General features: G+C 40.0%; 1 protein-coding gene across 4 annotated transcripts in view; it reads left to right on the top strand.

The window, feature by feature from the left end:
• The window catches only part of AGL (amylo-alpha-1,6-glucosidase and 4-alpha-glucanotransferase), a 68,286-nt gene extending 58,894 nt beyond the window's left edge, over window positions 1-9,392 (top strand). For 3 of the 4 annotated variants that reach the window (XM_014571907.3, XM_075936601.1, XM_025182967.2), the window contains exons 30-34: window positions 1,049-1,260; window positions 1,767-1,864; window positions 2,453-2,540; window positions 2,641-2,774; window positions 6,208-9,392. In XM_014571907.3, coding sequence (XP_014427393.2) covers window positions 1,049-1,260; window positions 1,767-1,864; window positions 2,453-2,540; window positions 2,641-2,774; window positions 6,208-6,325 — 650 coding nt within the window. In that variant the 3' untranslated portion in view covers window positions 6,326-9,392. The remainder of the gene's footprint in view (window positions 1-1,048; window positions 1,261-1,766; window positions 1,865-2,452; window positions 2,541-2,640; window positions 2,775-6,207) is intronic. The other variant, XM_075936602.1, reaches the window with a different exon arrangement.
• The last annotated feature ends 3,197 nt before the right edge of the window (window positions 9,393-12,589 follow it).

Consider the following 12,589-nt stretch of genomic DNA (forward strand, 5'->3'; position numbering starts at 1 on the left):
CGGAGGTCTATCTTTTGGCAGATACTTTTTGCTGTAATTTGGCTTGTTCAGCAACAAGGAAACACAAAATAAATGGCTACCCATGTTCCAAAAGCAACCAAAGTAGAGAGGGTAGCACTAAATCACTTTACATGTCTAGGTAGTAAGATGTTCAGTGATGGTGGCACCATGCTAGATATCAAGGACTGAATATTAAGAGCAGCAGATAACTTTGAGAATCTGGAAAAGTGGTATGATTTACCACTAATACACAAGTATCTATTTTTAACACTGGCTTCATGTCTCTCATTCTTTATGGAGAAGAGTCATGGAAATGTATAATAGAAATTGATAACATCAACTTTGTTTGCAGACATTTACTTTGGAATATTTTCAGAGCTCAGTGAAGAGTTTTTTGCAGCATGAGAAATTAAAGAGAACCAATTAAATGTAAAATATCAAATATGGTGGGCATATTTAGCGAGCACCATAAGGATGCCATCAACACAACTTCCATGTCAAGTCATAATACGGACACTATCTGGAAAAAAGAAAAGGCAACCTGGACAACCATAACATGGAATAATGACGGAAGAAGCCAAAGTACATTAGCATGAACTCAGAAGCTTGAATAGGCCAGTGAAGACCAAATTAAATAGCAGAAACTGGTGGATGCTCTATGTTCCTAAGACTGCAGAAGGATGAAGAAAATATATTTGATGTAGAATATAGTGAAGTGGCTTTACAGATGATTACAGGGAGCTCCTCCAAAGCATAAAGGGCAACATTAGAGAAATCTTAAAAATGTTTGAAATTTTGACGAGTTGGTCAGAGAGACTAGCATTACAAATGCAAATAACCAGCATCTCCCTGAAAGCATTTTTGGGAACATGGGCATAACCTTCAGTTTGCACTTTTAATACTAATCTACATGTTATAATGGCTATTCTTTGTTTCAGCAGCACTAGAAGTCTCTTAAGACTTCAAGTATGCAAGAGGCAATAATATTTACAAAACTAAGAGTAGTAGATATATTCAAGGAAAAAAACGGCATATTAACATTTTTCAGGAAAAAAGGAAACCATTACATATGATGAATGGAACAGGAAGATTCAGGGGCACTTTGAAAAGCTGTTCTTTGTCTCTGAGAACCCAGAAGATCCTAATGAAAAACATCCAAATCTGGTTCACAAGCGTGGTATATACAAGGACAGCTATGGAGCTTCAAATCCTTGGTGTGACTACCAGCTCAGGCCAAATTTTACAATAGCAATGGTTGTGGTAAGTAGAAAAACATGTTTAATGTAACAGGTCTCTTTAATCCTTTTTTTATTTTAATTGAACTAAATTTTCATGAAAGTGATCATTTGCATGGGATATACCAGGAAGTATTGATTGTTCAGAATAAATTTGTATCTTTAATGGATAATGTATAGTGGCTTTTTGTTTCAGCATCAGCCCATCCAGAACTGCTTTCAAATTACTTGCATTGGTTAGCAGGCAGGTGTCACTTAGGATAAATATTTTTAAAAAGTTAGCGCCCTGCAAACCCATCTTCCATATAGAAAGTAACAATCACTTTAAGAACAAAAGTTCAATATCTTTATGGAATTTGTGAGGCTCCCTGATACATTTTGTATCCATTATAAATGGTTGTAGCTTTCTCTGGAAGCATATTGAAAAGTAATAGAAATCTTTGAAATACACTATGCAGTTGGTTGATTTCATAAAACAATACTAATTTTTAAATCCAGAGTTCACTAATAAAATCTTTGTTGTTCTGCCAGGCCCCTGAGATATTTAGTCCTGAGAGAGCTTGGAAAGCTCTTGAGGTAGCGGAAGAAAAGCTGCTTGGCCCACTGGGCATGAAAACATTGGATCCAGAGTAAGCATATTAGAGTTTGTGCCGTATGCATAGTTGTATTCATAGAACCAAATTAACAGTAAGAAGTTTATTTAAATATCTGTTTAATTCATTAAGAAAACATCAATAAATGCACTAAGTACAACACGGAACTTTATTTTAGTCATGATTTAGCTGTTCTAAAGGCAGTTGAGATACACTTAGTTATTTACAACAGCACCATTTTATTCACTGTTACTCTCGTTAGAAGTTGGTAATTTAATTTTCGGAAATATTTAATAAAACTGACTATGCAGTATTAGAAAAATGGCAGCCCGTAAAATTTTAAGCAAAAGTTATAACAAAATTGTGACCAAAATACTGTAGTTATGGACTGAACACAGAGTTCTGTACTTGTAGTTCTGTAGTCCAAAGTATGAGTGCAGTAGGTCTTGTATAAACTAACCAATGAAGAATGTTAAGATAACTATAGAATAAAGACCAAGATATAATGGTCACTTTCTTCCTTACTGTCTCCCTTGAATTCACATAGGTAGTCTGTTCATCATATTACTGCAAGTTATTTCTCAAATAGAATTCATGGAATGCATTTCTTTTACTTTCTTACAGTGATATGGTTTACTGTGGAGTTTATGATAATGCTCTGGATAATGAAAACTACAATGTTGCTAAAGGTTTTAATTACCACCAAGGACCTGTAAGCTCTACAATTCCTGAATTTTACATTAAATTAAAACATTACATTAAATCTCAAATTGACAGACAGCTATCCTACTATCTCATTTCTTTTTGTTTAGGAATGGCTCTGGCCTATTGGATATTTCCTTCGGGCAAAGTTGTACTTTTCCAAGTTAATTGGTCCAGAGACGTATGCAAAGACTGTATTTTTGATTAAGAATGTTCTCTCTCGCCATTATGTTCATCTTGAGAGGTAGGTCATCATACAGTTAAAAACATTAAACCAAATTAGTATAGTCCAATATCCTGTTGCATATAAATGATAAGCACACACAAGCTTTGTTCAATCTGTTTTGAGCATTTAAGAACTACAAATAAGCAACACTGATTTAGTGTCTTCTGAGCATAAGTCACTTCTATGCAGAATGCCATTTAAGTCCTGCATCAGCCTTCAAAATGGGCAAAACTTTGCTATGCTTTTGGGGGGAAGGGCAGTGATTGTAAAAGGGCAGGTATTAAATATTCCAGAAGTAAAACAAAGTGAGTGAGCAATTTTAAAACCCGTCATGGAGAAGAATAGATGGAAAACATGAAGAGAAAACAATAGAATTTGAGGTCTAAAAATTGCTAGACCGTTTATTAAAAAATGTGGTGCAGAGGAAAACATGCATGTGTACTTTTAAAAATAGATCTTTAGCAGTTTTCAGTCACACAACAAAAGCTGTTGGGGAGTGAATAACAGGTAAAACATAAAGGTTATGTCTACGCTATGACTGTGTCTACCTTGGCATCCCTTTCCGGAAAAGGGATGCTAATGAGACACTTCGGAATTGCAAATCCGCGGGGGATTTAAATATCCCCCGCGGCATTTGCATTTACATGGCTGACGCTTTTTTCCGGCTCGGGGTTTTTGCCGGAGAAAAGCGCCAATCTAGACGCGATTCTCCGGAAAATAAGCCCTTTTCCGGAGGATCCCTTATTCCTACTTGAAAGGGAGAGCAGGGCTGACATGGGGAGATTGGTGGAGGGCAGGGGGGAACCAGCAGCTGGAAGCAGGGTTGGATGGGGGCAGCTGGACTGGGGAGATCGGGAGGAGAAGGTGGGGGGGAGCGGGACTGACCCAGGCACATGAGTGAGTCCGGCCCAGGGATTCCATTTTGCTCTCTCTCCCTCCCCCCTCCATACCCTCCCTCGTAGTTGCTAACTGCCTGGTTGGTAGACACACTCATGTAGCATGAGCAAATCTACCACCAGGCAGTTTGCAGCTAAGAACTGATACACCTAATTATAATAAAATATACCGAATTAGAAAATACCAGACATTTTATATGTCTGGTAATTTCTCAGTTTTTCCCAGACAAAACTCTCAAATACCAGACTGTCCGGTACAAAACAGACACCTGGAAACCCTCCCCTTCCTTGCACTCTCCCTCCTAGCCAGATACCCTACCCCCAATCTGCTCCTACCTCCTGGAGTGCCCATGCGGCGCTGGGTCCCCCAAGTCCTGGCCCAGACTGGGTGGAGGATGTAGCTGGGTGAAACGCTGAACATTTTTTTTTTTTTTAATGTGTTTATATTTTTGGGCTGCAAAAAACAGTACTGGAAAAAAAAATGCGTTCTAACTAAAGTAAAAAGTTTGGGAAACCCTGATCTAACCAGCTTTCTATCCATCTTACAGTAAATGTATCCAATCCATATTCCCTTAACTTGCTGGCAAGAATATTGTGGGTGACTGTATCAAAAGCTTTGCTAACGCTGGCACTGGGGGCTTTGGGAGGACCAGAAACAACTTATCTGAATATTAATGAATATGCAAATGAATGTTACTGGTCTTCCAAAAGTTCGTGAATGGATTTACTGGTCCCTGTGTCAAAAAGTTTGTGAACACCTGCCCTACAGTAAACATAGCCTTATCTAACCCCCCCTTGCCTTTTGTTCTATTCTCCACTTTTAGTCTTCCTCTGTTCTTCCTACAATATTTTCTATACTAGAGATGTTAGAAATCATTTAATTTTACTAATTGTCTAACAGCAACATTTTTTTTTAGCAGTTTCACGGTGATTCCTAGGGGCAGGGCTGACAGCCAATGCGCTCCCCGGCCCCACTCCTGGGGAGTCCCTTGCCACACCGCACTGCTGCCTCTGTGTTAGAGGCAGCAGCATCTCCTCTCCAGGGGTGGGGGAGTGAGCTCCCTGTGGACAAAGGCTGCTCCAGCATCCCACTGAGCAGGGGCAGACTCCCCTTCAAGCTCTTTATTTACAACTTGGACTAGCAGGCTGGGACTGAGCCAGTCTGCCTGTCCAAGTTGTTAAATGCAGAGCACAGGACAAGGACCGTTAACTGTTCAACCGATCAGCAATTACTTATCAGTTATCCAGCTAGCCACTAACATCCCTACTCTCTATACTTGTTCTTCTCTACTACAATTCTGAATATTTCCCATTTTCACTCCTCCCAAAGCATTTCTAGATAAACAGAGATCCTTCAAAATGCCACCCCACTAGTTTAATGGATGGGAGACTTGATTGGACTTGCAACATGCTGGACAGCTTTAGAATAAAACAGGGCGGGGAGTGTTCTTCTTTCTCATGTGTGCCAAGCCAAAGAAAGGTGGAAGCCAACTCACACCTTCCTCCCCACTATGATCAATTTCAGCCCTTGTCTGGGGTTTCTCAAGCCTCTTGCTCCATTTTATTTGAACACATTCTTTCTTTCTTGTAACTAGTTACGTAGTATGAGAACTTTGTTTGGGGATGTTGTGAGTCTGACAAATTGCCTGTTCGGGAGAAGGAAGCAGTTTTTCACATTGGGACCAAGTTAGCTGAGGCATGGCAAGATTTTTTTCATAGCATCACTATGGCATAGTTTGCCTAGGAATAGTGCCTAATATTAGGAATTTGTAGGAATAGTTAATTCGTCATAATTTGCAGCTTTGCCCAGTGCATATGAAAGGCCAAAAGAACCAGCACCTAATAGTAAGAGATCTGGAATTTTGCTAGTAGACTTTCAGGTCTATGATGTCACTCTTTGGTACCTTCTGTGCGTGTCCAGCAAGGCAGAGTGAGACGATTCAGTGAATCAATGTGAATTCTAAGGGTTGGTAAAAGAAAGCCTGATCTAAGTTACGGTCAATATCAAAGGGGCCTTGTATTGATAGTATTGTTAGTGTTTGAAGTGGCACCAGACTCATTGCTATCTACTAGCTCTCTGAAGTTTATTTAAAACAACTAGACATACCATTTAATTTGGAAATCTTATAACAGCTTGCAATACTTTAATAAATAGCATGGATAAAGAACCAGTCAGACCAAAAAGAACTTTATGTGCATTCACAAAATCATGGTGATTGCATTATTTCAGTATTACTTTTTTAAAGCAATAAAAAAATTGCACTGCAAAGATACCTGTATTTCTCAGATTATAGAAGGCTTCTCCCAATGGAGTCTCAGGAAGTTCCTGCAACCTGCACGTGTTTTAGTATCACCATTTATCTTTTCATGTTAATACTCTCTCTTTATTTCACTACTTCAGTACTTTTGTAGTATTTTCATTGTGTTTGGTATTTTTTGTACTTTTGGCTCAATAGACTTATACTTCTATGATTATACTTCTAAAATATTTTAGAAGAGAAATATTTTAATTTAATGTTTTATGATGGGATTTTTTTCTCTCTTCTGTTTTCCAGGTCTTCCTGGAAGGGGCTTCCAGAGCTGACCAATGAAAATGGGCAATATTGTTCATTCAGCTGTGAATCACAAGCCTGGTCAATTGCAGTTATCCTTGAGGTTCTTTATGACCTGTAAATGTTGGCTTTGATACTTGGTAAAATTTGCTATGTACTTACAGGTACAAATGAACAGCTTGCTCATACTGTAGGAAAAAATGTTTTGCACAGTCACTTAAACAACTGTGGCCTGATATTTCAATGGTGCTTAATATCTGTATCATCCATTCACTGAAGAGGAATATGGGTGCTCTTTAGCTTCTGAAAAGGCCATGAGTATTAATATATATAAATTGGATATAGAAAAACTTCTAAAGCAACACCTTACAGAATGTACACAAGTGCATTTAAAATAGCTTTTGATTTATAAACATATTAAATTAGGTGTTAGAAGTCTGAATTGTCTAATTCCAAATCTAGAATATGAATGCCAAATGGTTCCAGAAATCTGAGTTGAAACTTTTTCATACTTTGTCAGTAGATGCGGCGCATACTCATCATGGGGGGAGAATAGATTGGACTGTAGGTAGTAGTGTGTATTTATGGTTGTGCATTTCATAGCCTACGCTGTCATTACGGTTTTTGTCCCTCTATGCTGAACTGTGTGGCTTTTCCTAACAACTTATTTTCTTCCATGTTCAAATGAATGGTCCATTAAAATAAAAGTTCTCACTCTTTACAGATAATATAGTAAATTAATCTTATGAAGATGCATTTAATATCTTCAGAAACTTTAAATGAAATTTGAAAACTAATTCTAAACAATGACATGAATATATCCTGAGTGAGATCATTCATAAGTGACTTTTTGAGTTGTGAACCGTATGGTCAAACTTTATTTTGTTAATATAGTTTGGTTTAAAATAACATACATCTGTCAACAAATGTGTTCGTCTCATAGGAAATCAGAAGAAACACTTTATCATCAATACCCTGTGCATAAATCAGGTGAGGTCAAATGATCCAGGAGACCACTGGATTAGATGCTGATTTAATGAACTTTCTTCATTGGGTTTGAAATTCTGGTTTTATCAAAGACAATTGAAAAACTCTTTGACTTCAGTAGGGTCATTGTTTCAACCCAGTTGCAGAAAAGAGGCAGTCTAGCACCACATCTGAAGACTTTGGAGCTCAATAAGACACCTGCCTTTTGCTTTCTTCCCTTAAATGTTACTTTCATAAGAGCATGCCTTTAACTGAGCTCAACCCAGTCTTTTAAAAAAATTACAGTAGGTGTGTGAGGTGGGAAATGTATCAATTTGAATTTTCTGCTGGTCCCGAAAGTAATGAATAGGCAACAGCTAGATTGACCAGTAATATCCTCAGCATCACAGAAGGAAGTGCAGCACTGCATTGTGGAAGAAATGGGCTGACAATAGAGATTAAAAATAGAAACCTGTCCTACCTATTATTTTTGCCATTCATATATTTACATTCAACAAATTGAAAATGTGGTATGTCCCTGATCCAGCACCCTTGTGACCTGACCAGTCCCGAATGAGTGAATTTACAAGATCAGAGAGGTCCCCTGCTACCGGCTTCCCAGGACACTGCCCTTCCCACCTCCTGGCTCTGCTCCAGTTCTGTTGCTACAGGCTTGAGGCTTGGTTCTGGCCTGCTTCTGCCAGCTGGCTGGGGCTCTCCGGAAACAGAGTTCCCCAGCCACAGCTGCCCCATTTCTGTCCCACCCATCCAGGGCTTCCCAGGGCTCCACAGCTGCCCTGCTGTGCCATGCCCAGCTGGGGCTCACCAGTTCCAATGGTGGAGCTTTCTTACTGCTGGACTCCTCACTGGCTTGCACTCTTGGGCGCCAGAGCGTCTTGGATTTAGGAGATTCAACCTGTACTTCACATTGATTACAGTTGAACTACTTTGCAGATCACCTGATCATATTCACGTTTATATTTAACCGCTATGTTGTTTGTGGCATGTGTTCGTTTGGGTACATGAAGCACTGTCATGTTTTCTCTACATAGAGTTCAGTTGAATGGAATTCATAGTCTAGAAATTCTTTATAGGTTGCTCTGTAAAACTATCTTCAAATTGGAAAGGTGTTTGAAGAGTTGTGATTATTATTGGGATTATATTGATTTCAATCTATTTAGAACAATCTCTAAATGTAAGGAATATCTGGGAGAAATGATGCTTCAAAACTTTCCATTCTGTCATGGCTAACTTTTAAAATAATTGTGAATTGCACTGTTGGCATGAACACTGTACCAATGTCTCATTGCTAGCTTATTTTTAACTTAATATTAAAATATTTAAAAAGAAAATCACAAATGTACACAGATATATACATATATGCTAATTATGAATTTTGAGAATAGATAGGTTTAAAATGCTACTTCTGCACTCATTAACTGAATGGAGTTCTAGTGACAAACATATTTTTAAGACTAAAGTAGGTACAATAATATATTTTATGGGCTAGTTTTGTCCATAGAAACAAGAACATTTAGATTTTAAAATTACCTCTATCTTTGTTGCTTTGTTGATCTTAAATATTTTTGGTCAGACTGGCCAACTTAAGAATGAAGTGAGGATGTCATAGTCAAAATTTCTTGAATTTTCCTCTGAACACATTTAAAATAGCTAGTATGATTTAAATTTAATGTTGGGGTGGAGGAAAGAGAAGAGTTGTTAATGTAATATTTTATTTGTGTGATGGGCTTCAGTACCAAGTAAATTGTATACAACCAAAATCTCAACACGTTTAAAATTAGCTGGTTGTAATTTAGAAAAGTTGACGGATCCTGAACCATAGTGACACGCTCACTGTTATATAATATACTGTAAAATGTAATCACTCAAACTTATGGTCAGTGAAATACTTATTTTTGTAGGTAAACCAAATAGCATCTCTGTACCTATATGTGCCAATCTTGTTTCTTGATTTGTATGCTGTGGTGTATAAACTCTAGTATTGCTTCACCAGATCTTATTTGTCCATTCAGTCAGTGTGCATTATTTCATTCATTTAATAGGTTTTTACTGATTAAAATGAATAATTTGAGAACATTTAAAACAAGTTACTGTATGTTGTAATATAAAATAAAAAGATTTGGGTCTGTCTAGCATAGCAACTGCTGAATTTAGAAAAATGTAATGTTTGTGATCAGCATAAAATAAAAGTGTTTAACAAAGCTTTGTTTTTCTTTCTCGCTGTAGATCATCAACAGTAAGTTTTAAATCTTAGGTTTTTACTGGAAAATCTCATACAATTGGTTTTTGCAAATCATGAAATCTTCTTAGCAGAAATGAACTGCTTATTCCCATTGTTTAAACTGAAGATAAAAAGTATCGTTCTGTAGTTCACACATGGTAGTATAAAATAGCTAGCTAATTTTGACCATGACACCTATGTACTCAACTGCTTTGTCTGAATCCAGATACTTTAAATTGAAACAACACTATTACAAATTACCAAAAATCAGAGGGTCACAGTCTATAACACAGGGTGATGCTATACAGTCCACCATGTAATTTTTGCTCTGTGAAGTCTCAAGTGGTAGATGAAGATGTTGAACTTCAGTTCTTTTGCCAGGGAAGAAATTACTTAGGCATGAGCTTTTGACCATTAAAATGAGGTGTAGTTATTGTGTGGCTGGTTGAAATGACCACTCTGCACCCTTAAGAGGAAGAGCGGCTGGCTGGCTGGGTCAATGAAAGGAACAGTGCTTTATGGTGGGAGAGATGAAAGTGGTCACTGCTTCATGCCCTAGGAATGCTGAGTGTAAAAGAGGGAAACCTGTACCTGAAGCCTACCTTTCACATGCAGCAAGCTGAAGCAGGAGGCAACACAGCACATCTCAGCCATGTGGCTCTACATAAAAGCAAAAGTCATCCCCCTTCCCCTAGCTGGGGTAGGGTAAAGCAGGTACTGCACAGTAGCACTACACCATGAAGTAGGATATAGCTGGTTAGGCAACCTGTCAGGACAAAGTGTGAGGGCATGAAGGGTCACATACCCTCCAAAGGTGGAAGGTAAGGGGCCAGCGAGCAGAGCTCAGTTTGCCAGTCACCTGGACCACATTTTGGGGGCTCCTATTCAGAAGGTTTAATTGTGGTTATCTGGCTAATTTGTAGTTGATATAAATTGTATTGACTAAACTGCCCAATTGTTAAGGACTGCGCTGCAGAGAGTAGCCCCAGGAGCCAGCTCAAGCTGGGACTGAGCAGTCCTGGCTCATGCTGGATCCAGAAGCTACCCGTGCTGCAGCTGTATATTTTAAATATAGTAAGAGCTGCTGGGTTCTTACTACATTTAAAATGCAGAGGCTCAGTGTCCCAGACCCGGACCCAGACTTGTCCACCACAACCGGGTTGCTGTGGGCTGATAATCAGAGCAGTTTCTGGTCACCATAGCCAGGGTTGGCCATGGACAGGAGCTGTTGCCTCTTAGTGCTGCCTGCCCCCCTGATGCCTCTTTGACTCCTGTTTTAACTGCCTCTCATAGAGGCGGCAAGGGGTGAAGGGGAACAGAGTAGTCAATATTCCTGTCGACTACTTGCTAATATTCCTAGGCCCTTTAAGGGGCAGGCACCAGAGAGAACCTGGCAGTAGCAGTAGGGGTTAACCTCCACTCCCACATTTATCAGTGACTGCAGGAAGCAAACTGACATGGCCTCCTCCTGCTTTGCTTCCATAGCTGCATCATTCCACTTCCTGCTGCCTGAGCACAGGCAATGGTTCTGCCCAATCCCCCAAGCTGGCAGCCTGGTGCAGGTTGCTGGGTGCCCCTGCATTCACCAGCAACAGAAACCAGAGCAGTGCAGCTAGGAGCCAGAGTAGCAGAGCAGACTTGGGCTTGTGTTGCTCCGCTTCTGCCACCAGTGAATGGGGGTAAGCTCCCCTTCCAGTGTCAGCCCTTCCCTCCTGCTACTAATCCTTTGGGTTGCATCAAGTAGGGGAAAGGGGTCTTGGGGAAGGGATGGAATGGTGGCAGGGCAGAGCAGAGCAGGGGTGGGAAGAGGCCACAACAGTAAGGAAAAAGCATTTGGGTAAATCAGGTGTCACCCACAGGTTGGAAAGAGCTCCATTTCCAGTTCAGCTTGAAAAGTTAGTGGCTCAATTAGAAGTGCCTTAATGAAGGGGAGAGGGGAGACAACACTTCTGTGGATTTAGAATTCTGTCTAGGGGATTATAAAAATACACAGTCAAACAAAAATACTGAGTCACAGGTGTGGTACAGTATGTGCTGGTATATAAAACTTAAAGGTCAGAGGTGTGGTTGCGCTTTCTGGTTTAAACAAACAAAAAAAATCCCCAGGAATGAATTGAGAGCAGGATTAGCAGGTCCTTTCCCACAATGGCCTACACCTAACTTGCAGGTTTATTGCCTAGGGCTTGGTCCTCAGGCTCCAAGGCAGTATCCCATTACTTTATTATCTTTCCTGGGTTTACACTGGCATAGCAGATGCCCTGCCTCACTTTTACATAACAGGTTTCCAAAGCTGGCAACAAGAGCCGGTAAAGAACCTGAGTGACTTCCACTACAGGTTGAATCTTTCTAGTCCGGCACCCTCAGGACCTGACCGGTGCCAAACCAGAGAATGTTCTGAATCACAGGATGTCAGCATGGAGAGCCCTTGTCTTTTGGATGGCAGTGCTATGGGACAAGCCTTAACAAATTCATGCCATTACAGGTGCATGGAATTATAGGTAATCTATTTACTGGTCTGTCTCAACAGTCTTGGAATCATCTCATTCCTGTTAGACTTCTCAGTGGGCTAAGTGGCTATGCATATCTACACAGTAGTCTTAAAGGTTGCTGGCAGAATGGTTGTATTCCACTGGCCCCATCCAGAAGTCAGGTGGGCAGATCATCTCAGGAATTCAAATAGCCTTGCCCGGAAAAAGCATTCTTAAGCAATTTTGTACTTTCAGGATCAGTGAGCTAATTCATGGGTTATGTAGGGACACTGTTGAAGGGGAGCTTGGAACTGTGTAATGTATACCAAGAGGCGCAAGCAGGAATACTAAATGGGATTATGAACAACAGTCAAGGAGACTGAGTTGCATTTATCTTGCAGAAAGGCTGTGAGCTTGTTGCTGCTCTATGGCATTTGGTTCTCAGTCATTCACAGACAGGGGCTACAGCAGCTGCGTACAGAGGTACAGGCAATTCTGACAATTGGGTGTTGGCATTCGGAAGCATCCAATATATGTGCAACCTCAGGTGCTCAGTTACCAATAATGTGATAGTGTTTCGTTCCACACAGTGGCAGGCCATCTATGGATGCATTGGTGTGGATCTGTGGGTCCAGGATTGTTTGTCTTATGCATGTCTTATGGCCTTATAGGTTGTCAAATGGGGTCCAGTGGTGGGGCAAGTCTGCAT

Source organism: Pelodiscus sinensis, chromosome 9, assembly GCF_049634645.1.
Source record: "Pelodiscus sinensis isolate JC-2024 chromosome 9, ASM4963464v1, whole genome shotgun sequence".
Taxonomy (NCBI): Eukaryota; Metazoa; Chordata; order Testudines; family Trionychidae; genus Pelodiscus; species Pelodiscus sinensis.